At 54.8% G+C, this 25,211-nt stretch overlaps 2 protein-coding genes across 5 annotated transcripts; one reads left to right on the forward strand and one right to left on the reverse strand.

The window, feature by feature from the left end:
- Window positions 1-234: 234 nt before the first annotated feature.
- Window positions 235-7,872, reverse strand: LOC136055538 (acidic leucine-rich nuclear phosphoprotein 32 family member B-like). Its single transcript, XM_065747332.1, has 5 exons — window positions 7,498-7,872; window positions 1,998-2,196; window positions 1,614-1,717; window positions 1,178-1,232; window positions 235-371 (listed from the first exon to the last, which is right to left on the reverse strand). Exons 1-5 carry the CDS (start codon window positions 7,870-7,872, stop codon window positions 235-237), a joined length of 870 nt encoding a protein of 289 aa, XP_065603404.1.
- MARCHF2 (membrane associated ring-CH-type finger 2) lies at window positions 7,470-23,730 on the forward strand. 4 transcript variants are annotated; one of them, XM_065747397.1, is made up of 6 exons: window positions 8,526-8,920; window positions 9,031-9,176; window positions 12,794-12,999; window positions 15,319-15,514; window positions 21,058-21,267; window positions 22,558-23,730. In XM_065747397.1, the coding sequence occupies exons 3-6, from the start codon at window positions 12,824-12,826 to the stop codon at window positions 22,714-22,716; spliced, it is 741 nt and encodes a 246-aa protein (XP_065603469.1). In that variant the 5' UTR covers window positions 8,526-8,920; window positions 9,031-9,176; window positions 12,794-12,823; the 3' UTR covers window positions 22,717-23,730. The 4 variants fall into 4 exon arrangements, with proteins under 4 accessions (XP_065603470.1, XP_065603469.1, XP_065603468.1 ...); XM_065747398.1 differs by lacking the exons at window positions 8,526-8,920; window positions 9,031-9,176 and adding an exon at window positions 7,470-7,493; XM_065747396.1 differs by having other exon boundaries at window positions 8,526-9,176.
- Window positions 23,731-25,211: the final 1,481 nt, after the last annotated feature.

Genomic DNA, 25,211 nt, shown 5'->3' on the forward strand with positions numbered 1-25,211 from the left:
CTCCACGTCTTGCTGGGGGTTGAAACAGCCCTTGGGTGGGGGAAGCTGGGACAGACACAGCACCACAAACAGAAAGTGGTGTCCCCAGCCCTGAAGCTTTTGGTCATGAGATACTTGTGAGAAAGAGAGCCTTGTATGGAAGATTCCCCTGAATGCCTACAGTATTCTACATCTTAAAAAAATATTTTGTGGATGCTGCAGCCATACTAAGGGGAGGAGGAGTGGGAGATGTGTCTATGAGAAACTGTAAATCCCCAACGGGGAGGTTAAGACATGCAGACATAGTCTGTAAAAGTCATCGTCGTCATCTTCTGGGTCTTCCTCTCCTTCATCCTCTAGACTTCGTTTTCTCTTCTCCCCTCGTGGAAGGTCTGTAAACAGATGTGAAGCATGAAGCTCTGTTTGGTCTTGTGGAACAGCACCTGAGCTGTGACTACAAGCCTCAGCAGCCACAGCTTGCCAGCGAGCAAGCACAGACTAAACTCTCCCCATGTCGTATCAGATCCACCCAGCTCCATTTCTCATGCTACCCCAAAAAGCCTCAACTCCTAAGAACCAGGAATTACCTTATGGTCTCCCAGCATCCCACATTTCATCCACTGCTTCAAAGCAAGGTTTTTGTTGAGCACCCCCAAAAGCATAACAATTGCACAATTCAGTCATCTCTGACCAAACTCACGCAAGGACATTTCAAGTCATGCCAGCCACTACATTCTGTCAGTCTGTTTGGGTTTTTATGACCAGAGGAGTACGGACTCCAGTTCAGGACTATACCCCTTTTCTAGAGCTCCAAGAGCATCTCTCAGAGACCACTAATAGGAGAACACATGACAAGCCCCAGTCTGGCAAGAACCATCAGTTCAGGCTACTTAGACAGGCCCACCAGGCAACTTTCCTCTAATATTTGGCAGACCTACCCAGTACTGAAACTTATTTCCCCATCACCACCACCTAACTCTCAGGTTTTAGCCTCCATTTTAGTTAGCTCAGGCACAAGCTAACTATATATACAAACTAACAAGTTCAGCAGTGTCTGCGAGGAGCTACACTGCACTTATCACGGAAAAGCTGAAGGCCACAAGGCACAGAAGATTTGGAAGCTCTGAGAATAGAGCAAACACGCCAAGACTGTCAAGACAGCTTCACAAGGCATAGAGTTTGTTAGAATTCAACTTACCATCACCAGCTTCATCACCATCCTCATCCTCACCATCTTCCTCCTCGCCTTCCTCCTGGAGACAAAACAAAACACCTTGTTACACAAACCACAATCCTTTTCCTTCACCTATGCTCCTGCCTTACTTAGGGTGCCAGGCACAAGCTGAGCATGGAAAACCTTAGCAGCACCTGTTACAAGTTGTGTGTGTGCGGCCTTATGGCTTGAAGACTGACACAGAAACATCAGTCCAAGTAGAAAACTACTGAACCAGAAACTCTCACAGGACAAAAAGTATCTGGATGGGAAAAGCCAAAGCCCAGGGTAGGACCCCTTGAATCTGCTCACAGAGGCTCTGTGACATCTCGTCTGACGGGACACAAGTTTGCAGTTCACACACACAGTCAAATAAGCCAAAACTCTGCTGAAGACACTCCATAACAATAGAAAGCCTCACCTCCTCATCTACTCCATCCTCCTCCTCTTCACCTTCCAGATCATCATCATCATCATCTTCTTCATCCAAGTCCTCTTCTCCTTCGTCCTCCTCCTCTTCCTCACCTTCTACCGAAAGAAGATATTACGGTTTCCAAATACTTGCTAATCCCACACCTCCTAGAGCTGGACTAATATCACACCAAACAAGCACAAGGAGTACCAGCAGCAAGCCCTGTCAGCTTGCAGCAAGCTTCATTTCTGATGCAGCCCACTAAAGAAAGGAATGAGCAGGGCTGTCCAGACAGCCCCTACTTACATGGCAAGTTGTAATCATTTATTTAGCTACACAATCATAAAGAAGGGGAAAATGAGCTGTTCCCACATAAAAGGAGAAAATCCTTACCTTCCCAGTTCAAATATTCATCTTCCAGTCCATCCCCATGTGTCTTAGAGTCTGAGTCAGGGGCTTCCTGCTCAACAGCATCAAATCCCTCTTGGTAGGTGAACTCGGGCAGAAAGGAGAACATGCTGTGCCAGTTGTTAATAAGCATGGTCACCTCGCAGTTGAAGAGGTCCAGACTATGCAGGTTTGGCAACGTTTTCTGCAAAGATCGAGTTAGCAGATCATTTACAAGTCAACAGATCAAGCAGCCACTACAGTATAGATGGTCTGCTTACTACCTCTATCTAACACACAAAAGGATATTCGCATGCATTATTTTCACCATGTGCTCCTCAGGTGGAGATAAGCTGCTGGTTTTCCTAAGTGTAGGACAATATTGATGCTGAAAGATGACTCCTTTTCAGCTCCTCTGTCCTACAGCTTCCTCTCTTTGGACCCATATAGGAATCTCACTTCCTCCTAGATGGAGTGGGTAACAAGCACAGTGCCCAACTCCCACACAGCAGGAGAAATTACAAAACCAGGCTCATACTGCCCCAAAACATCAGGCAAAATGCCCAAGAGAACAATACAGGCAGCTCAGTGCCTGCAAACTGTACCTGATTCAGCACAGGCACAGCGGCTCCTCCAGACAGGCTGTGCACCAGGCTAAGCAAAGGAGAACAGTTTCAAGCTCTTTCTAGGAGGGGATGGAGGGACCAAAGATTACACCTACCAGGCCAACACCCTAGATCCAGCCCTTCACAGCTACGGATTCTAGAAGGCAAGAGCCTTTTTTGGGGCAGTTTAGCTCCACCAGCAACGCTGTTCCTGCTGTCACAACAAGACCCTCCTGCAGTGTGTGTTCTGACAGCACCGATGGCCCAACGGACACAGAAAACCGTTGGCCAGATTCGCTCCTGATTGGCCGTTCGCTCCTGAGGGGTCAAGGGTGGACCCCTGATTGGATGCTGATTGGAGCCTGGATGCTCCTCAAGATGGAAGCCTTAAAGGCACAGGAGCAGGCTGTCCCGGAGTCGCGTGAGTCGAGCCGGAGGAGAAGAAGACCAGTGTGGATGAACCGGGAACTTTTGTTGAGACTCCGAGAGAAAAAGAGAGTCTGTGTCCTCTGGAAGATGGGACAGGCTGCTTGGGGACGCTACAGAGAACTGGCCAAGATCTGCAGGCAGAAAGTTGGAAATGCTAAAGCCCAGCTTGAACTTAGACTGGCTACTGCTGTAAAGGAGAACAGGAAACCCTTTTACAAATATATTAACAGCAAGAGAACAACTAAGGAAAACTTCTCTCCTTTACTTGATGAGGCAGGGAATGTAACCACAGGTGATAAGGAAAAGGCTGAGGTTCTCAATGCCTTCTTCACATCTGTCTTTAATAGACAGAGCAGTTGTCCACAGGGTACTTGCCCTGGCCTGGAAGTCCGGGACGGGGCGCATAATGCCCCCCCTGTGATCCAAGCAGAGATGGTCAGAGATCTACTCCTCCACCTGAACTGCCACAAGTCCATGGGGCCAGATGGGATCCACCCAAGGGTGCTGAGGGAGCTAGCAGAGGTGATTGCCGAGCCACTTTCTGCCATCTATCAGCATTCCTGGTTACCTGGAGAGGTCCCACAAGATTGGAGGCTTGCCGATGTGACTCCCATCTACAAGAACGGCCGTAAGGAAGACCCGGGGAACTACAGGCCTGTCAGCCTGACCTCGGTATCAGGGAAAGTTATGGAGCAGATGATCTTGAGGGAAATCACACGACACGTGCATGGCAATAAAGGGATCAGACCCAGCCAGCACGGGTTCACCAGGGGCAGGTCGTGCTTGTCCAACCTCATCTCCTTCTATGACTGGGTGACCAGACAGGTAGATGAGGGAAAGGCTGTTGATGTAGTCTACCTGGACTTCAGCAAGGCCTTCGACACGGTCTCCCACAGTATTCTCCTAAGGAAACTGGCAGCCCGTGGTGTGGACAGGTTCACTCTTCTCTGGGTGGAGAACTGGCTGGAGGGCCGTGCCCAGAGGGTAGTGGTGAATGGAGTTAAGTCCAGCTGGCGTCCTGTAACGAGTGGTGTCCCCCAAGGGTCAGTTTTGGGGCCCATCTTGTTTAATATCTTTATTGATGACCTAGACGAGGGAATTGAGTGTACCCTCAGTAAGTTTGCAGATGACACCAAGTTGGGAGGATGTGTCAAACTGCCTGAGGGTAGGGAGGCCCTTCAGAGGGATCTGGATAGGCTGAACAGCTGGGCTGAGCTCAATGGGATGAGGTTCAATAAGACCAAGTGCCGGGTCCTGCACTTTGGCCACAATAACCCCATGCAATGCTATAGGCTTGGGGCAGAATGGCTTGAAGAATGGAGAGAGGAAAAGGACCTGGGGGTGTTGGTTGATGCTCGGCTCAACATGAGCCGGCAGTGTGCCCAGGTGGCCAAGAAGGCCAACGGCATCCTGGCCTGTATTAGAAATAGTGCAGCCAGCAGGAGCAGGGAGGTGATCATCCCCCTGTACTCAGCTCTGGTACGGCCGCACCTCGAGTACTGTGTTCAGTTTTGGGCTCCTCACTACAAGAAGGACATTGAGGCCCTGGAGCGTGTTCAGAGAAGGGCAACAAAACTGGGGAGGGGTCTGGAGCACAAGTCTTATGAGGAGCGGCTGAGGGAGCTGGGATTGTTCAGTCTGGAGAAGAGGAGGCTCAGAGGAGACCTTATTGCACTCTCCCACTTCCTGAAGGGGGGTTGTGGTGAGGAGGGGGTGGGCCTCTTCTCCCTGATAAATAATGACAGGATGAGAGGGAATGGCCACAAGTTGCGCCGGGGAAGATTGAGATGAGACCTGAGGAAACATTTTTTCTCTGAAAGAGTGGTCAGGCACTGGGATGGCCTGCCTAGGGAGGTGGGTGAGGCACCGTCCCTAGCGCTGTTCAAGAAGCGTTTAGATGAGGTGCTGAGGGATTGGATTTAGTAGTTCAGTGGGTAGGGATGGTGATAGGAGGATGGTTGGACTAGATGGTCTTGTAGGTCCTTTCCAACCTTATGAACCTATGAAAATCTTACATTTTCCAAAGGGGACATGACTATAGGTTCTGGGTGCTACCAGCTGAACACTCTGATATGGAGACCATACAGAGTCCCAGGATCACAGCACAGCCCAAGTTGCAAGGGACCCACAGGACCCCTCAGGGAGATGCTGGTGCTCCTCGCTCAGGGGCTCCGGCCTACAGGGGGGCACCGGGGACGGCGCGGCCGTGTCCCGGGATGCGGCTGGATGGGGGTGGGGATGGGATCGGAGATTGGGAAGTGGCTTTGCTTGGGGTTGGGAGTGGGGATGGGCTCAGGGAGGGGGGCAGGGATGGAGTTGGGCACGGACATGAGGGATTTGGGATGACGATGGGTTCAAAGATTAGGATGAGGTCGAGAAAGGAATGGAATCAAAGATGGGGATGGGGACTTAGTTGGGGTTGGGAGTGGGATGGAGTTGGGAATGGAGATGAGGTCGAGGAGGGGGTGGGGATGAAGATGAGGGTGGGGATGAAGATGAGGATGGGGGATGAGGATGAGGATGAGGTCAAGGGGGGATAGGATCAAGGATGGGGATAGGGGTTTAATTGGGGTTGTGTTCAGGGATACAGTTGGGAATGGGGATGAGGTCGAGGAGGGGATGAGAGTGGGGGCACTCTGTGGCTCTGTAGTGCTGGCAGTGCAGCTCTTCACAGCTTCTTGATTCTTCTGCAGGTTCATTGCTTCCAAGGAGCGGTTCCATGCCTACCTGAGAGCCAACGGGGAGCCTGGCAGCCGAGGGGGTGGTGAGGAGGAGGAGAATGAGAAGGAGGCTGTCAGCGAGCAGAGCGAGCCCCCTGCCAAGAGGGGGAGGTTGGATGCACAGGGCCAGGACGGAGAGAGGCAAGGGGAGCCCGAGGATGGGGAGCAGGAGCCCATGGAGCGCAAACGAGCCCGGGGGCAGAACAAGAGCAGGCCCTGCATGAAGCCCAACCACTACGAGAAGAGCCGGTTATGCCCATCAGTCACGCAGGTATGACAAGGAGTGTGATGCTCTGCTTTGCTCTTGGTGGGTTTCTTGATTTTTCTAGTTAGGAGAGCACACCCCAGAGTGATGGAAGGCAAAGATGCACCAGGGTGACCTCCCAGGAGAAGGGAGCTGAGGGCAGGTTCACTGCAGAGCTACAAGAAGAACCTTGGATACCCAGCAATGGCTGCGCGGCTCCGCAGAGCTGGGCGAGCCCCGCAGCCCCCCCGGAGCAATTCATGCCCTACAAGGAGCAGGGCATAGCTGTGGCCCCAGTGGTGCCCTCAGTCCCCAGCCTCCAGCAGCCGGAGGGGCAGATGCAGCAGCTGGAAATCTCAGAGGCAGTCCCAGGTGGCAGCAGTGGTATCCCCACGGGTGACACCGTCCCCCTCCACAGCAACATCCCAGCGGGCATCTTTGCTGCCCCCAGTCCCCAAGAGGCTGAGAACAGCCTGGAGAGCCTAGACAGAGATGTGCCCGAAGAGGTGCTGCTGGAGGAGGCTGCAAGGCTCTTCAACTGCTCCCCTGAGATGCTGAGCGGATCTGATCCTGAGCCCCAGGGGATCAACCACGGCCTCCCAAGCAGCATCCCCGTGCTCCAAGACCTCGGGGATCTCTGTGACCTCGATGAGATCATCACCTCTCACAGCATGAGCTCTCTCTCGCTGCCCGAAGAGATTCTCTCTTGTGACTACAGCACCCCTGAAGCCTCCAGCATGAAGCTGAGCACAGAGCAGCTCAGTCTCCCCCTGCAGCAGTGGGGTGGAAGAGCAGGGTTAGAGCCATTCTTATAGGACAGGGGGGAGGGAAAGGTGGGCTGAGGATAGTGTTCTATTGTTGTACAGTTTTTCTCGTTTCCTATTAAATGTTATTTGTTCAGAACTGGGGGAGGGAAGGGATTGGATAAAGATAGTGTTTATACTTTCTTCATTTCTTTTCCGTTTTTCTCTTTTCCCCGTCCTTCACTTTCCTTCCTCTTTTTCCTTTCTTTCTTTCCCCGTTTCCTTTTTATATCCTTTCTGTCCTCTCTTTTTCTTTCTTCCCCCCCCTTCTTTTTCTTCCCCTTTCTTTCCCCGTTTTTCCCTTGCTCTCCCTCCCCGTGGGGGGGCGGTCAGCCCAGAGCAGTGCTGGGCACAGCCCTTCTCACCTGTGGCTGTGACCCCGATTCCCGTTTCCCACCTCCGCGGCGCCGCTCCGGGGGCGTGGCCTAGCGGAGGGGTCCGTGCCCCCGGCGCGAGTGGGCGGGGCGAGGCCCCTCAGCCGAGCCTGTATTGGCTAGCGCCAGTTGCCAGTGCGGTCGCGGTGCGACGCTGACGGATCATCCGCGCAGCCTATTGGTCAGACCGTTTGTGACGTCAGCGCGGCGCTCCGCGCCGATTGGCTGCCGACAGGCGATGCCCCCGGGAGGGCGGTGTCCGACGGGCGCAGGACCGGCGATGGGGCGGCGCGGCGCGCGCTGAGGGCCGCGGGGCCGGGGCTGCAGGTACGGGCGGTGCGGGGACGGCGGGCGGTGTCCCCGGGCCGGGAGGGCCGCGCTGCGGCTCGGGGTAAGCGCGTAATTCCCCGGTCCCCAGGTTCTCCCGAGGGTCCCGGCTCGGCTGCGGGCCCTGCGGGGCGTCCCCGGGCTCTGAGCCCGAGGAGCACCGGCGGAGCGGGACGTTCCCCTCCGCGCCTTCGTGACGCGTTTTGCGGCGGCTCCGCTTCGGGCGTTGGAGGCCGCAGGCGCTGTGCGGGGTGGGCACGCCGCTGGGGCTCGCCCCGCGGCCCCGCGCCCGTTGCGTGCAGAGGTGCGGTTCGCATCCCCCGCTCCGCGCTCCCCGTTGCCGGCCCTCCGCGCCCCACTCCTTCCAGCAGCCGTTCATCCCCGCGCTTTCTTATCTCCCGGCCCTTTTCTGGTCTCCTGTCGGGGATTCCTGTCCGTGGCTCAGCGGGCTGACCCCGCTCCCCGCGCTGCTCTGCCTTTCCAGCAGCTGGAGGTGTCGGCCTCGTCCTTCGTGTTTCAACGCTTTTCCTTTGTATGTGAGACGCAGGAGGGCTCAGTCCGGGTGCTGCTGACACAGTGCTACCCCTTCGCCGTGAGGGGTAGGGCTGGGGCTGTCCCGTCCCTTTGCCACACGCCCTGTTGGGTTTTTTTGCTGTGCAATTGCACTGAAGTGACAGCTGAGATCGCCCCGTGCTGAGCGCTGAGGAGTCCCAGCAGATGAGCAGAGAAACGAATGTGTAAACAGCATCCAACAGTCACAGAGCTGGAAGAAGGGCTTTCCCTTCCCTGCTCCTTGCTGCAGGCCTGGATCAAGCGAGTGCACAACACAAGTGCTTCCCTGGGAGGGAGCTGCAGAGATTCATTGCAGCAGCGCGACCAAAATGAGGCCCAGTGCTCCAGCACCAAATGGGAGCTGGGCGGGTGGAGGCTGGAGATGGGTCTGAGGTCCTGTTAGTGCTGAGGGGCTATTGCACGTCCTCCCTGTGCGACTTCCTAGTGCTGAGATACAGAGGATAACGTAACAGAGTGGCTTTTTTTCTCCTTTGTTTAAATTATCTTGGCTTCTGACTCTAAAAAGACACTGAACTTTTTATTGGAAGATAAGGGGAGGAACCAGGCATCCTGAACTGTAAACTACAGCGTAAGTTTATTTTTCTCCTCCTTCGCTTTGAATCAGTTTTGGATATTTGGAGATTTCGGTTTCCATTTTATAACCTTGGAGCAGTGTTTCTATCAGTGCTCATGAAATCGGTGGTGGACTGAAGAGAACGTTCTCGTCCTGCTCCAAAAAGAGGGACGAGGAGCAGAAGTGGCTTTATGAAAGCTTTCATCGAGCACATGAAACCTGGTTTCTGCAAGGAAGGGAAGGCAGGAGCTCTTGGCTTTGGCACTTACTGTTCTTGGGAGTTTTGATGGCTTCAGTTCTGGTGCAAGGAAGAGCTGCTTGGGTTTGCTGTCAGCAGTTCTCGAGGTACACTGCGTTCTGGATGGTCTTCCAATGTATTTCCTCCCCGTTTTCTGTTGTATTTCCCTGCAGACGGATCAGTCAAGGCCTGTATCTCCAGGAGGACCAGAAATGCAAGCTAAGCAAAATATTGCAGACTTAAGTGAGGGAGACGGAGCCTGGGATTTTGGTGTCGGCCGCAGAGTTTTGCTTCAGAGTTGAGGAAGGGATGTGCAGCAGTAAGGAGTGGGCAGAAGCTCTGGTTTGGCTGCAGATGGAGCGCTGTTCATTGTGGCACTGTGTAAATGGGGCTTTACTGACCATGGAGGGGAGTGCTGGGGTGAATCCCAGTGCTGGCACTGCGTTCCTGAGCCTGAGATGATGCTTTGTGTCCCTCTGAGTCATGGCTGGCAGGTCCACGTTGTGTGGGCACTCCTGTGTCCGTCTGCTGTGTGCTGCTGCAGCTGCAGCCAAGTTGGGTTTTCTTTTTCTTTTTAATTTCCCTTTTCTGATGGATTGCCCAGAGCTGGAAAATCCATTTGTTTGGAGTTATGCTGAAGCTGCCTGGGAGGTGAGGAGGAGCAGGGAGCTGCTGAGCCTTGGCCTTGCTGCAGATGCTGCCTCTTGTGAAAGGGGAGCTCTCAGGATAGGAGCAATGCATTCCTGCTGTGTTAGTGCTGTTGTTTTGGTGGAGGTCTCAGGTGCTGAAGCTTCTTTCCTTCTCTGCAGAAGGAGAACAGGATGCTGGGGGAGCTGAGCACGGGGTCCGTGCGGTTGTGGTACGGAGTGAATCATGCTGCTGTGCACCTCTCAAAAACCAATGTGCTCTGAGGAGGAGCAGATATTTCTCATGTCCCAGCTGTTTCCTCATGAAGTTTGTTGTGAAAATGGCCGATTTGGGGTTGGGGAGGCCCTCTGCAGCCCTCCATTATTGCAGCTGCCGACCACGCAAGGTCCTGCAGGGTGACTTATAATAACGTGGAGACGTGTGCTTCCTTAGAGAGCAAAACAGCACTGCTGCCTTCAGCCCTCAGCAGGGTATGTTTGGACAAACTGACCCGAAGAAAACAAAGCCGTGCAGCAGCTTGGCTTGCTGTTGTTGTTTGCTTTGAGTTCTGTCTGTTTGCTTCCATAGATCCAAGCAGCCCTGCAGCCTTTGAAAGGCAGGAGTGCTTCGGGCCTCTCATCCCGTGCACACATGTGCTCGGTGGCAGCTGGGAAAACCTCTCACTTTGCTTGTGGTCATGCATAGTTCTGCAATCCAAGTGGGACAGAACTGGTTTGGGAAGGTGAGAGGTGGGAAGATTGCTTCTGGGCTCTGATGTAAGCTTGTGTGAGCAGCAGTCGGGTGTAGCAGTCCCCCTGACCGTGGTGGTGTTCTGGCTGTAGTCACTCCTGTGTCATTCTGGTGTGGATGCTGGCTGTTTGCATGGCCTTTGTGGTATCCCCAGCTGAGAGAAATAACCCTTGTTCAGACTGCAGAGTGCAAATATGCAGAACCCAGGTGGGGACCCTCCAGCTCTTCAGCATTTCCTTGTTTCTGCTGCATGCATCTTCTGGATGGAGAGCAGAGCAGCCTTGGTCTCTGCACTCTGGACCTGTGCAATCGTTCTGGGGAGTTTGGAAACTCCTGTTGCCCTCTGGGTGACACCAGCTGGGCTGTGCTTCTCGCTGCAGGCATCAGGGAGGATGTTTTGCAGGAGCTGTGCAGCAGGCAGGTCCCTGTGCTGGAGCAGGGTGCTCGCTGTCTCACTGCACGTGTTGGAGCAGTGCAGCCCTGCTGCGTAGCTTGCGCTCCTGAGCCAACTTTCTACCACCAACATTTGTTTGTCCTTCAGTTGGAGCAAGCTCGGCTGTCTGCACCCTGGGTCTGCTCCCTGCGAGGAGGTGGATCTGTCCTTGACCTGCTCCCATGGTGAAGTTGGCTTTGGGTCCACCAAGCTGCCAGCAGTTGTGAGGCAGGAAGGGCCAGCCTGGCTGCACGCCCTGCTTGTGTCCGTGGGGTATGGAGCTGGAAGCGGAGCACGCTGCAGATGTTATCTGTGGATTTTGGTTCCTTCCCCATGAACTGCGTCGTTTCTTTGCCTTTGCGCTCCCCGAGTGACATGAGTCAGTTACATATTAAAGTGGTGACTTCAGGCTCCACCCTGGGATGGACTCAGTGTGGAAATGCCAAATAATCTGTAACTGAAAGCCACGTGCTTCCTGCTGGGCTGAGGGTGGCAGATCCCATCCAGCCCCGGGTGCAGCTGCCAGGGCTGGGATGCTCACTGTGCTCCATTGGATGTGCACCACGAGCCCACAAGGAACGCGAGGGCAGCTTTATTCCAGTGCACAAAATGGACCTTTTTATCCTCTGGACTTAAAAATAAACAACATTTTGGCTGAACAAATGGAGCCGACCTCTTTATTAAAAGCATTCATCTCCCCGTGTCTGCTCCAGCCTTTAAAATTGAGGGTGCTCCTTAACATGCAAAGCAGCTGACTGAAGTCATTCTGATAGCATTTTTCATCTTCCTTTTTGCTCTGTGGATCTGGAGAGCTGCAGCTTTTCTGTATTCTGAGCGGGGAGCAGCGACCGGAGCCCTGCGTGCTCTGCACAGACGGATGGAGTGGTTGGCTCAGGGCTGTGCTTGCTCCGCTCTGCTCATTTTGGAGCTGATGTGAAGATTCCTGTTGGTTTGGTTGGTTAATTCCTGAACCCACCGTGAGCTGAACCTGTTCTGGATGCAGAGCAGAGGTCTGCAGGCACATAGAGGTGGAACAGGGCTGTGCTTGCCCGGGTCATGGTTTGTGGGGCTCCAGCAGCCGTGCTCTCCTCCTGCTTTTTGTGTCGTCCCTCTGTAGCCTGGCTGAGCCTCCTACCAGGAGTGAGCCCTTATGTTCAGTTTCGGTTTAATTTTGGCTCGGCTGAACCTGGTGGAGTGGTGCTCTCATGGGAGCGTTTGTCCCCCATTGTGCGCAGAGGTCCTGAAGCAAAAAGGCATTTCTGTGGGCGGGATGGCAGAGGAGACACAGTTTGTGTCTCAGTTTGTGTCCCAGTCCTACCCCAACTGCAGTGTGGCTGCACACAGGCTGATGATCCCTCTCACATCCCCCATCCTCCAGACAAACCCAGTCCTTTTAGTATTCCTCCTTGGGTAAGTGTATTTTGGATACGTTTCGTGTGACCCCATGGAGGAGGACTGCAGCTGTTCCCATGTGGGCAGGAAGCTCTCCTGGGTGTGCAGGGCTGCACTCATCCGAGCCAGCTCTGCTCCTGTCACCTCTGCTCTGCCCCTGCACCTCCTGCCTGGTTCCTGCACTCCCTGAGCTCTCTTCCAGGGTAAATCCTGGAGGTGCCAGCAGTGTGTCTGCTCCTGGCTGTGCGTGCAGGCTGCTCTAAGGGCTGCTGCACAAACCACGCTTGTCCCAGAGTGTCAGAAGGGGAAGGAGTGCGGCCGCCCCGCTGCCCCCCCAGCAGCTCTGTGGTGTGTGCCCCTGTAAAGAAATACAGAATGGAAAGTCGGGGTAGGAGGGAAGATTGTGGGGTCAAAGCACCTGGCTACGGGTGGATAGAGCCGAGTTGTGTGGGGGTAAGTGCTGTGGCTTGCACCAAGGGTTTGGATGCGTGTTTTTGGGTCGGCCCTGGGGCTCACCCTGTCCCCACACGGAGTGCTTTGGTTTGGAGGTCTGTGAAGGCTGAGTGCTGGCAGTTCTCCCTTGTCAGGGGGCAAGGTGGATGTGCAACGTGAGCCTCGTGGAGATGGATGTCAGTGGGGGCAAAGGACGAGCAAAGCGCACTGCCGGCACCCCGGGGTGCCTGGGAGGGCTGGGGGTCCCACGCTGGGTGCTCACTGCCCTTCCCGCCTTCCAGGTCCCCGCGGCAGAGGGGTGCGGAGCTGCGATGACGACGGGCGACTGCTGCCACCTGCCTGGCTCCCCGTGCGACTGCCCGGGCAGCGCCGCGCTCTCCAAATCGGTGGAGGACTCAGACATCGGGCGGCCGCAGTACGTCACCCAGGTCACCTCCAAGGACGGCCGCCTGCTCTCCACCGTCATCAAGGCGCTGGGTGCGCAGAGGTGAGGCTGGTGCTGCTCGCCTGTTTCATCTCTGTGTTCGTGGCTCTCAAGGGGAGGGGGGGCAGCAAAGTGTTCTTTGTGGAGGGGTCACTGAGAGGTGGTATTAGGGTGATTTCTGTTGGCTTCCCAGCCCTGCACCGGTCAGGTGTGTTGGGCTGGGGACTGCGTGCTGGCTGTGTCCCTCAGCTGAGCCCTCGCTGTGCAGCAGAGGCAGAGCTCTGTGCTGGCTTGCTACACACAGGTGCTCGGGGGGCTGCGCTGCAGCAAAGCCCCCGTCCCAGAGTGGGCTCAGAGTGAAGCCCAGCATCAGTTCTGCAGCCCCTGGACAGGAGGTGTGTGCTGCAGGCCGTGCTGCTGGAGGGGTCGCGTGTCGCCTTGCTTGGACTCCTCTTGCCACACTTCTCATCGCATATTTTGAGCAGCTTCTGCAACAGAGGACACTTCATAACATCACTCAGCCCAGGAAGTGCCAGCGGTCCCAGTTTGTGTCCCAGTCCTACCGCAACTGCAGTGTGGCTGCACCAAGCAGCTGCACCAGCAGCCCAGGGTCACCGCGCTGCTGAGACTGTGTTTGGGGGTGACCTCCTCCCCCTCCACATAGGAAGGAAGGAAAATGGAGGCTGATAAGGAGGGTTTTTTTTCTCGCACTGTCAGCAAAGTTTTTCCTTCTGGATTGTTTATGGGTAGCCAAGGTTACATTAACGCTCTGGAAATATGAAACTCCTCCAACAGGAAGAGAAGGGATGAAATGTCTTACAGATGCTTTTATTAGGAAATAACAGATGCGTGAGAGCACTTAGAGGCTGGGGGTTTTTTTTGGGCTGCACTGAGGCCCTGAGAGTGGACTCTGGTTTTGTCACTGTGATGCAGCACTGATGGTTAAAGAACTATTGCTGAGCTTCACAGCAGCACCAGGGAATCTTCAGGCAGATCTCATTAAGCCTGACTGCAATGAAACCCGCTCAGGGTGGCACACTCCAGCAGTCTTGCTTCTGCTCTCCTGAGCTGAAGTGCACTTTCCTGCTGGCTCTCCTCAGCCCTTCGTGTGCCACCTTTTTCTAGCTCCTTTTCTGTGCACTGAATTGCTGTGTCTGTTTCTGAGAGTCATGTTCTTGCTTTTGATCATGCAAATGAATGCAAACAGTGCTGCTGCTTTCAGAGACTGCAGATTGCTTGTCCTGCTCTGCTGCAATTGTGCACAGATCGGAATGGGAGTGAAGTGTGAGTGATGAGACGACGTGAGGCAGCTGCTGTGCTGTCAGCAGCATGGGCACAAAGGTGGCAGCTGCTGTAGCTCATCCTGATTTCCAGAGGGCGTGGAACAGGGCCTCCCAACAAAAGATGTTCCTTACTCACCCTGCTTCCCACTCCTAAACCTGTGCAGCTATGGATCGGAGAGAAAAGGTGTTGCATCGCAGAGATGGCTGCTTGGGAGAGAGGAAGCACCAGGGAGGGACTTGCTTTTGTGGTTTAGGAAGGGTAGAGCTGGAGTGGGACATCTCTTGTCCACGTTTTGTTTTGCTCCTAGATGGTTTTGGTGAGGGTTAGGTGCTGAGGAGCGGCACTGGGCTGCTCAGACCAACAGATTTACATAGCTGCAGCCCTTGAAGGTTTCTCAGGGAGCCGTTATGGGGCAGACAGATGTGTGGGGCTTCCAGTGCAGCTGTGCTGTGCAGGCAGCTGGATGCCCTTGCACCTAGAATGGCAGCAGATGCCTGACATTAGGAGCTGAACCTTGCTGGATAAGCCTACAGTGATTCATTCAGTGTGGAATGGTGTGAGGAGTCACCCTGGCTTGATGCCTTCGTGGGTTACAAGGAAGGAGAGTATGGCTGTGTGGCAGTCACCAAAAAGTAAAAGCAATGCTGGGTTTCAGTAAGCAACGAAGGACAGAACATGCAAAAATCCGGGAAGCTGCATGGCTTCCATCACTGATGGGATGGCTCAGAAATGCAAAGGGTGCAGGGAGGGGCAGTGAAGGTGACTGGAGAGGTGCTGTGCTTCTCTGTGAGGTGTGACCGAATAGAGCAGGGCTCTGCTGCTCGTTGGAGAGTTGGCTGAGCAGGGCTTAGCAGGTCTGTAAGCCTGGTGGCTGAGGAAAGCATTGTGCTGTTCAGGACAAGAGCTGGGGATAGCACACCACTGGCCTTGTAAAGCATCTCTGGTGTCCTGAGGTTCCAGGAGAGCAGATCTCGGGTGCAATTAAGAGATTTGAGTCTATAATTTAACTTTGTAGCTGGGGGGGAAGGGGGAGTGACAAGCTCCCCAGCCTGCCTCTCTGACCGTGATCTCCTTCTGTTTGTCTGTCTGCCTCTGTAGTGACGGTCCCATCTGTCGAATCTGTCACGAAGGTGGAAATGGGGAGGGACTGCTTTCCCCGTGCGACTGCACAGGAACACTGGGCACCGTGCACAAGAGCTGCCTGGAAAAATGGTTGTCCTCCTCCAACACAAGTTACTGTGAGCTCTGCCACACAGAATTTGTTGTAGAGAGAAGACCAAGGCCTTTGACAGAGGTACTGCTTTCTTCCTGCTTCACTCTTCTGACTGTCCTCTGCTTCGTGCTGTGTCCCCCTCCTTGTGGTACCCTGACACTCACACAGGGTGGTTTTGTGTAGGAAACCAAGGCTCCCATCGGAGCCAGTGATGTCCTTCTGATGGTGCAGGAGCAGTGTTTGGGGCAGCCCCTGTCTGCAAACTCCCTCACAACCTTGGGAACCATTGCACTTCCAGACAAGACCTCAGTCCCCAGCAGCCGAGCACTGAGGTCACCACGTGGCCACCTGAAATGCAAAGCGTTCAGAATAGTGTGACATCAGTGCCTGTGAATTCCTGGTGTTCTGCTCTGAAAAGTGAGAGGTGGCTGCTGCTGGTAAAGGACCCGTCCTCCATCGAGGAGCACCAATGTGTGCTTGGAGGTGTTGGTGTCCTTCCTGCTAACCTGGGGGCCCTGCAGCCCATGGCTGCCCCAGGAGGGGTGGGGATCCCCCTTTGGGTGTTGCCATGTAGGTATTGGGCTCCTGTGCTTCCCCTGCCCAGGTGTTGTGCTGTGCTCACCCTTCAGGCTTCCTTTTGTCCCCAGAGTTTATAGCAGCTGCCTGCAGTGAAGCCCTCTATGTGTGAGGGACAAGAGCGGTGTGACCAGGCCATCTTCTGTCCTCAAAGCTCAGGTGTAGATCCCTAGAAAGGAGTGGCACTGCTGCCCAGAGCTGTGGATGCCTCATCCCTGGAGATGCCCCAGGCCATGGATGGGCACTGGGCAGCCTGAGCTGGGGGCATCCAGCCCGTGGCAGGGCTTTTGGGGCTCAGTGATCTCGAAGTTCCCACCCAAACTAAAGAGAAACGAGTGAATCAGTGACTTCCAGCACCCAAGACTGTGGGATTTGGTTTACGAGACAGCTGGATCTGGCTGAATAAGCTTGAGCTGTTCTGGCAGCTGGGCAGGTGGCACTGATAGCAGTTGGCATTCCTGGCATCACTGCAGGACCGTGTGGGGTGCCATGTGGAAGAGCAAAGCAAAGTCCTGCAAGCTGGGATACCCCTGTTCTGAGCCCGGGCTGGGTGCTGCTGGGTGCAGCATGCACGCAGCTCTGGGCTTTGTGACAAGAGCTGCTTTTCCTGTTTATTGCTTCCAAGCATTGCAAAGCAGTGCTGCTATGTGGATGTGGTGCTGCAGGAGGGGTAGGTGAGCGGAGGCTGTGCATCACCCACCCGTGGTGTTGGTGCCTGCTGCTACAGCATTCACGTTGGGGTCAGCTCTGGTTTCTAACTGCACTGCTCAGAGCCCTCACTGTGCTTCCCCCAGCTCCATCAGGTGGATTAAAACCAAGGCACAGCTGTGTGTTGCTTTGACTGCCTGTTCCTGTTCCTATCAGTTCCCTGGGGGCAGTGCCTTCCTCCCTGCAGCCCTGCTCTCCTTCCCCTGCTTCTGTCTCTGCTGCACCCCAAGGAGGAGCCCAGGGGTGAAGAGTCCCCCAGCACTCAGTCTGTGTTTGGCAAAACATCGTTCCATTGAAACGATGACTGCTTAATTTGCAGCCTGCCTTTGCTGCCTGGACACCCCCAGCCAGAGGTGACTTCAGAGCACCATCTTTAGAAAAGCAATTTGCCAGAGGGCATTACGTCAGCGGTTGGTGCTCTCTGAATCTTATCTCTTCTCTCCCAGCTGCTAAAACATGTAAAATCCTCTCAGTCCAAAAAGCTTTTGGCTGTTTCATAGCGTGCGAGTGTTCGGGCCCAGGCACGGCCGTGCCCTTAGCACAGAGCCCTTCTGAGAGAGCTGATAGCACCCAGCAGCTTGCCAGCACTTCCCACTCACACCCTCTATCTGCCCTCTGCTGTAATCTCGTCCCCACACCAGATTGGGCTGAAACTCTTCACCAGCTGCTTTTGGGAACTTTCAGCCCCAAGCTGTTGATGCATTTCTCAGAAGAGGGCTGGGGATGGCTGGGGATGGAGCTGCTTCGTCACTGCGAGATGACGCGGTTCCCCCCGTCACCTTATCTGAGACACTCTCTGCTCCTGTCCTTCCTTACAGGCAGTGGGGTGGGGAAGTGGTGCTCATGTGTGACTGACGGGTCACACCAGTGGTGAAAATCCCCTGTTTGTCCCATCAAACTGGAGACATGATAGGGAGCAGCTCTGCCATCCCTTGAGAGCCACAGCCCTGGGACTGTGTGAGTGATTTGAACCTGGAGCCACAAAGCAATCCTTCATCCCTGCACAGAGCAAACCCTCCCCAGAGCCCATGACGTCGTGCTTGCATGGAGCCGTCCTTCTCCAGAGCCTGCTGCACCCCTGCATGGCACAGACCTCCCCCAGAGCTTGCTGCATCCCAACCAGTTCCCAAGTCCCTGCCATGGCACCCCGTTCTGGCTCATGCTGTGTTTGTGTGCTGGGGCAAAGAGCTGGAGATGCAGGGGAGGGGATGATCCCAGACTGCCAAGTGAGTGCAACCTCTTCACCTGCCAGAAAGCTGGGAAGTTAAAGTAGGAATTGCAAGCAATTACAAAAGTAATTGAGGCAGGAGCAGGGGACTTGCTTATTTCAAACAATGTCAGACAATGAAAACTTGTGGTTACTGCTCTGGAGCCATCTCTAGATGTCTGCATCTCTGCTGTGCTGAGCAGTGCAGGAGAAGCACAGCCTTGCAGCTTTCCCCAGGCCAGGGCTGCTCTCATGGCTCTCGGGCAGGGCTGCCTGGGTTTGTTTTGTCCTTAAATCTTCCTCACCCACATCTCATTCTTTAGAGTCCTCACGTCCCTGAGCTTCTGCAGAACACTTCCTGCTTGAGTGTGTGATGCAGCCCAGGAGCACGCCGTGTGGTTTTGCTCCTGCTGCTTTCTGCAGGATTGTTTTGCCTATGGAAAAAAACCTTCTGCTTTGGGGCAGCTCTTGCTGCCTCCCCTCCTGTTCAGAGAAGTGAGCTGTGTGCTCACCCCACCCTTCCTCGGGCTTATCTCCGTGGCAGATGGGCTGTTTGCTTTGCTTTCCTTGAACTCTTCTCCCTGCACCGTGCTTCTCTTGGCCTTACCCCAGGGGCTCTTCACTCTGATCTGTCCTTTCTCAGTGCAAGCTCCGGGCCCTGCACCTGGCAAAACCCGATCCCTCCTGGCTCTCACTGAGCCCCATTCTGCTCTCACGTTTCCTTTTGTCTGTTTGTCTGGAGGCAAAGCTCAGGATGTGCATAACCCTGTGGTACCAGGCACTGCTGGGACAGCTGCTCATGGCTCAGTGCTGGGGGCACAACGCACTGCTCCCCATGCAGTGCTGTGTTCTTGGCTCCCAGAGTGGCTGCTGGTATCCCAGAGCCTCCTTCTTCACACCCTGCTCCTGCTGCCTCCATCCCCTGGGGCTCAGCTGCATTTCATGGGCACCATGCAATCAGTCCCAGAAGAAGGAACATCTGGGAGGGCCCTGGGGTTGTGCTGGAGGATGAGAATACATCTGCAGAGATGTCATTTCTAGTGTAGGAGCTGGGTCACAGCTCATCTTCTCCTTTTAGGCGCTCACTTATTTGCAGCATGGAAGCAATTGCTTTTGGACTAGGCTTGGAAGACGATCACGTTGTGCTTCTGTTGCTTTCCCATGTTTACTTGACAGTTTTCCCTACAAAAATTGTTTAATCTGACCACTTTTTGGATAGTTGACAAGGTTTGTTTTAAGTCCCATGTGCATTAGTCTGCTGCTGCTCCAGAAACCCTGCGCCATTGGGGTGGCTCATTGTATTCCTTTTTTACTGTGTCAGTGCATCTTGGCAATGTACATCAACTACTTCAAAAGGAAATTAATTTGCTTCCTGCCTTTCCATGTTTGGCTCCCGTCTTGGGGAGGATGGGGGGGACTTTCAGAAGTTACAAGGAGTATAAATAGAACAAGACGCAACAGAATACCAGTTTGCCTTCAGGTTCTTATTGTACCAGAGTTAAAAGTGACCCAAAATGTCCTCATATCCAAAGGCAGAATGCTGCAGGACTGCTGCTGGAGGGCTGCTGGGCCAGGTCTGGGTAGTTCACCCAAGTTCTGTGTGCCCCAGGTATGCCCAGAGCTGAAGCTGGGAATGCCAAATGGGTGGCTGGGGCTTGGGGTTGGGATAGCTTTGATTTGGGGTTGGAATGGCTGAGTTTTGAGGTTGAGATGGCTACGTTTTGGGATGGCTGGAGCTTGGATTGGCTGGGGTTTGGGTTTGAGGCTGGGACAGCTGCGGTTCAGGATGCTGAGGTTTGGGGTTGGGATGGTTGGGATTTAAAGTTGGATGGCTGGGATTTCAGATGGCAAGGGGGTTTGGGATGGCTAGGGTTTGGGATTCAGATTTCTGGGATTGGGATGGCTAGGGTTTGGGTTTGGGATAGCTGGGGCTAGGATGGCTGAGGTTGGAACAGTTAGGATTGGAATGGCTGAGGTTGGGAGAGTTCGAGTTTGGAGTTGGGATGGCTGTGGAGTTGAGTTACTTGGGGTTCAGGCAGCAGGACTGCCAGCACACTGACGTAGGAGCAGTTAGGCTGTGCAGCTGAGCTGCTGTCCGCCCTCACTTCCTCTTAGGGCTGCTCAGGACTCTGTGTGTGGTCCTTATCTTCCCCATGCAGCTCATCACCACTAATCTCTGCGGACCCACACAGAGGGTGACTTGCAGGTCTCCCTCCCTCCTCCTGGCCAAGCCACAGTCATGGTCACTCTTAAACTTCCTGCTGGCTGTCAGACCATCCAGTTTGGCCTTTAAGAATGCCTTTAACTTGTCCTTTACATTGCAGCAGTGCTTGGTCCCCAGCTCTGTGCTCCTCAGCTTGCAGCCTGCCTAGCTCTGTTTGGTCCCCGTGTTGTTTCAAGCAGTGCTGTCATATTAACTCCTTGCATACCTTCCAAACCCCTTCTGTGTCAGGGGAAGGGGCTTTGTGTGCACAGTTCTCAGATGGGTCCCTTTTAAGCTGCCAGACCTGGAACAGAGTGGTCAGGTGAGGGAGCTTCAGTGCTAGGTGTGCAGATAACTCAGGACCAGAAGCTCTGTGCAGAAAATACTTGGGCTGAAATCAGAGCTACACCCCACTCGTGTCACCAGCTTTGGCTTTTGAGTAAAAAAAAACCCTAAATAAGGGCAGTAGTCCTGGTGCAAGAAATGGAGAAGGATCTGGCAGCCCTGCAGCCAGCAGCTTGCAAAGCTCGTGGTAAAATGCACTGTAGCAGTGCTGGGTGTCGGTAGGAACCACAATGGCTTGGTGTTCTAAAAAAGGAAAGGAAAGGCTGAAAATAGCATCATCCCAGGAAAATGAGAACAATTGCTGTTGTCAAAGTCTGTTGTCTAAAATGAACCCAAATTTGGAAGCAGGTCAGGGCTCTGGAAAGTAGTGCCTCTTCAGAGGTCTCCTGGGGGAAACCTGCCTGCAGCAGAGCTGTGTCCTTTCTGCTACCTGCTGATTTTTGGGTGCTGCCACTTGGTGTGAGCTGAGCACCAGCAGCAGATACACACAGGCTGCAGGTGATGCATGGGAGCTCCGTGCTGCAGCAGCCCTGCTTTGCTGGCACTCTGCTTGCTGCTCACCCCCTCTGCCCTTCTGTCCCACAGTGGCTGAAGGATCCCGGTCCCCGCAATGAGAAGAGGACGCTGTTCTGCGACATGGTGTGTTTCCTGTTCATCACTCCCCTGGCGGCGATCTCGGGCTGGCTGTGTCTCCGCGGAGCTCAGGACCATCTGCAGTTCAACAGCCGCCTGGAGGCCATCGGGCTCATAGCACTGACTATAGCACTTTTTACAATCTACGTCCTTTGGACGCTGGTAAGTGTGCAGGAGGGCTCTGCTCGCCGCTCCTGGGCTCGCTGCCGTTCAGCAGTGGTGCTGCGTTGTGCCCCTGTGGGGAAAACCTCTTGGACATCCGTTTAATTAATCAAATGGCAGCTGCCAAAGCTGGGCTGGAAAGCAGGCAGCAGTTCAGCACGTCTCCTGGCTGAGAGCCCCGGGCTGCAGCTGGATAGGGAACGGGGGTTTCCCCATTTTCTATTCCATGCTTTCACATTCTGTGGGGCTCTGAGTTTGGATCTTCATTTCCTTCTTTCCTTTTTGAAGTGCTCATGCCCTTGGTACCTTCCTCTGGCTGCTTGCTGGGATGGACCCCCGAAGCTGTCTGTTCTGCAGGCACTTCCCCACTACCCCATGCTCCCATCTCCCGGAATGGAGCTTCCAATGGGGTTAGGGTGTTCCTTGGAAGCACCCGTGCAGATCCCGGTGCCGGGGGGGGATGGAGCTGGTGCAGGGAGCTGCTGCTGGGGGCTGCAGGTTTGCTTCTGGAGGAAGCCAAACTAACATCAGGAAGCTGAAGAGGAAGTGCTTCCTCTTTGTCCCACTGCTGGGGTGGTGCTGGAGATCTGGAGGAAACAGAAGTGCGTGTTGTGATGCAGCAAGCTGTGGCTCCAGCTGCGGTGGTTTGGCTGTGCTTCCCTGCCGAGAGGGACACGAGGTGGAGCCCTCTGCTCAGGTCTTGGCAGGAGCCTCTGAGAAGCGTTTGCTTCTTGTTTGTAAGCAAACAGCCTTAATTCCAGTTCTCCCTGCAGCCATCACCTCAGTGCCACGGTGCAGCGCTGTCTGTCACAGCAGATGGCTCAAACCTACGAGCACAGGGGAGGCAGCTTTCCATGTCAGAGCAGCAGCGCAGGCAGCAGAAAGGAGGTGAAAAGCATGAGTGATGGCAGAGCACAGAGCAAGGGGGGGGTGTCCAGAAAGGGCAGAGGGAATCTATGAGATGGGTCAGGCTGGATTAATCCCCTTGGCTGGCACCAAGGGAATCCCTCCCTTTGCATGGACACGGTGCTACCCAAGTGTGGTTCAGTTGGAAGAGGCCCCAGGGCACTGTGGGTGACACCCAGCTCAAGCTGCCGGGACCGGGCATGGACTGGGCCACCCCCAGGGATGGGGCGCCCTCCCTCCTCAAAGGTTCGAGAGCTGAAATACCCCGACCCCATTGAGCCCAGCACCGTGTACCCCTGTGCTGGAGGGACGATGGGCTGAGCAGAGCAGGTGGGCTGCCCTCATCCCTCGGTGTGTAACCCATTGCCGCGTTGCTGCCCGCAGGTTTCGTTCCGCTACCATTGCCAGCTGTACTCGGAGTGGCGGAGGACCAACCAGAAGGTGCTCCTGATGCTCCCGGCCGCACGCAGCCCCCACCCCGCCCCCGACTCCCTGCTGTCCACCAAGCTGATGAAGAAGGCGGCGGATGAGACCACCGTGTGAGCCGCCCCAGCATCAGGGTGAGCAAACGGGGCCGGGTCTGAGCCTGCAGGGAGAGCTGCGCAGCACTCAGCCCACGCAGAGGGACTTTGTCCTTTGGCAAACGCAGATGGTGGGCATCTGGCACATGGAGAGACCCGAAAGAGCCGTCTGGCAGAGCTGGGCTGCCTGCAGGGACACGTGCCTACAGTGCCGTACATGGAAGATCTCACATATATATATATATAAATATAAAATTATATATAATATTATTTTTTAATGGCCATGCATATTGTGTTTCAGTCCTTTATGTGTCGATGTTCTAAGCTTCAGTATAGAAGCTGGCAGCCTGATCTCATTCAGAGGTTAAATCTATGCCTTTTCTCCAAACGAGCACTTCTCGTCGACCATCCTTGGGAGCCCCCTCTCCTTTGCACTAAATGGGTTTTGATAATATCACAGCCACTTTCCTGTTACCCTCTGTGGTCTTTTTTTTTTTTTTTGTGGGGTTTCTGTCCTTTCTAGAAAAAGTTGTGTGTTTTTAATAATTACTCTAACCCCAGAAGGAGTCAAAATGATGTGACGCTGAATGGAGACGTTTTGTATTGTAAAGTACTGTAATTTTGAGAACTTTGAGATGAGTTTCAAAATGAGCAAACCTGTTTCTGTGCACGCACGGTCTCGTGGGATGCTTTCTGTGCAGGCCCTGGCTCATCCCCAGGACTCAGATGTGCTCAGCTCTTGGCACATCTGATGGTGTTAGACGGAGGGGCCGAGGGTGGGGAGCAACGGCTGAACCCACCCTCACTGTTTTCTTTCAGAAGTTCATAGTGGAGCTTTCCCACCCCAGCAAGGGGAGCTGCAGTCCTTGTGCTGGTGTCCCCTCGCAGCCTTGAGGCCGGACCTCTCGCTGGCAGTCCCCTGCGTCCCCTCCGTGGGACTTCTCGGCACATTCCGTGGCAGCAGCTGAAGGAGCTGCTGTCGTTTGGTTCAGCCCTGAAATTGCAGCCTGCCTGCTGCGTGTCCTCCAGCAGAATGCTCCCCACGTCCCATCCTCCAGACTGGCATTCCCCCTTCCCCCCATCCACCCGTGTTTCCAGCACTTCTGGCTGCCAAAGCCCTCTGTCTCAGTGGCCATGCCACCGGGGATGCTCCTTGCCCTGCAGCCCCTCCCTGCCGTGCTGACAGTCCCTGTGTGTGGTGCTGTGCTCCCCGAGGTGCTCACAGACCGTGTCCCTCCTTTGCTGAGCCCACATGGCTCATCCAGTGCACTGCGAGACAGAGACCTGTTGTTTCGAAGCACCATGTGCCATTCCTGCTTCTCTCCAGCTGCAAAGCTGGATGATGTTCCTTACGTGTCCCCCCACCCCTTGGTTCTTTCCCTCTGCCTGACCCTAGGCTTGAAGTCCCTGGTGGACACGAGGCAGCATCCTGCCTCTCCCACCCCAGGCCGTGCTCTGTGTCCGCTTTCCTCCATTTCTCTCCCGTCCTGGGGCGATCCATGCATCACTGTGCAGCATCCCCTGCCCGTAGTGTGCAGGTCCTGGCAGTCTGCTGGCAGCACAATGGTCTCCTTCCTGCTCCCTCCATTCCTGCCTGCTGCCTCTCCCTCTGTGCAGGTTTGCAGTGGGGCCGTGCAGCACTGCTTCTGCTCCCTCAGGAGGGCTCAGCCCTCCCCTGGGTGCCACAGATCCACCTCCCCCGGGTGCTGCCTCCCTCCCAGCCCCTTCCCTCAGCTGTGGGTGCCACACCACCACGCTGTGCCTTGTCCTGGGTACCTCCACTCAGCCCCTCCCGACCGACCACGACCTGGGGATGCAGTGCAGCCTGGCTGCCTCCCAGGCGCATGGTCCTGTTCTGGCAGTGCATAGGGATGAGCACTCCCATACCGTGTTCCCACGGTGAGGACTTGAAGGAGGCAGTGTGTCAGCAAGGAAAGCCACTGATGGTCCAAACACACGGCTGGGAAAGCCAGAGGTCCCCGGTTGGGGCGGATGGGGCCCTGTGCTGCTGCTTGGCTGTGGCCCCACACTCCTCTTCGTTGTCTTTATAGTGGTTGCCAATTATCAGAGTTGTTGCATGTGCCCCGGTGAAACCCAACAGTGACTCTTTGAGTCTTCTCCTCTTTCCCAGAGGAGATGTTCAGCTCATGGATGTGGGAAAGCAGTGTCTGACGCGGTGTCGTGGGGGAAACGGGCTGTGCAATTGTGTAAATAAAAGTGAGACAAACATGGGCTGTGGTGCTGTTACTGGTGGGGATGAAGGGGCACGGGCTGTCACTTCCATCACAGCTCCCCCAGGCAAAGCAGGGCACAGTGGCACACAGCAGGCTGCAGTTGAGGTTGGCCCAGCAGATGCAGGAAGAAAGAGGGTGAATGGTGAAAAGCGGAAAGAGGGAATGCAATTAAAGCTGGGGGAGGGTGGGAGATGATGTACATTTGGGAGAGGGTCGATATTCTGTGGTCAAGTTTCTGCTTCTGCAGCTGAGATTGAAGAGCAAAGTGGAGAGTGAGAGCAAT

This window comes from Cyrtonyx montezumae, unplaced genomic scaffold (assembly GCF_038088225.1).
Source record: "Cyrtonyx montezumae isolate F1298 unplaced genomic scaffold, pur_monq_1.0 scaffold_44, whole genome shotgun sequence".
Classification (NCBI taxonomy): domain Eukaryota; kingdom Metazoa; phylum Chordata; class Aves; order Galliformes; family Odontophoridae; genus Cyrtonyx; species Cyrtonyx montezumae.

Excerpts from the sequence above, each read along its gene's own strand:
- MARCHF2 (XM_065747395.1), top strand. The coding sequence starts at position 10,182 with ATGCATAGTTCTGCAATCCAAGTGGGACAGAACTGGTTTGGGAAG. Across the intron at positions 13,000-15,318 it reads AAGGCGCTGGGTGCGCAGAG|TGACGGTCCCATCTGTCGAA; the intron begins GTGAGGCTGGTG and ends CTGCCTCTGTAG. Across the intron at positions 15,515-21,057 it reads GACCAAGGCCTTTGACAGAG|TGGCTGAAGGATCCCGGTCC; the intron begins GTACTGCTTTCT and ends TCTGTCCCACAG.
- LOC136055538 (XM_065747332.1), bottom strand. The coding sequence starts at position 7,872 with ATGAACGGCTGCTGGAAGGAGTGGGGCGCGGAGGGCCGGCAACGGGGA. Across the intron at positions 2,197-7,497 it reads CCGCCGTCCCCGCACCGCCC|AAAACGTTGCCAAACCTGCA; the intron begins GTACCTGCAGCC and ends CGATCTTTGCAG. Across the intron at positions 1,718-1,997 it reads TGAATATTTGAACTGGGAAG|GTGAGGAAGAGGAGGAGGAC; the intron begins GTAAGGATTTTC and ends TTTCGGTAGAAG.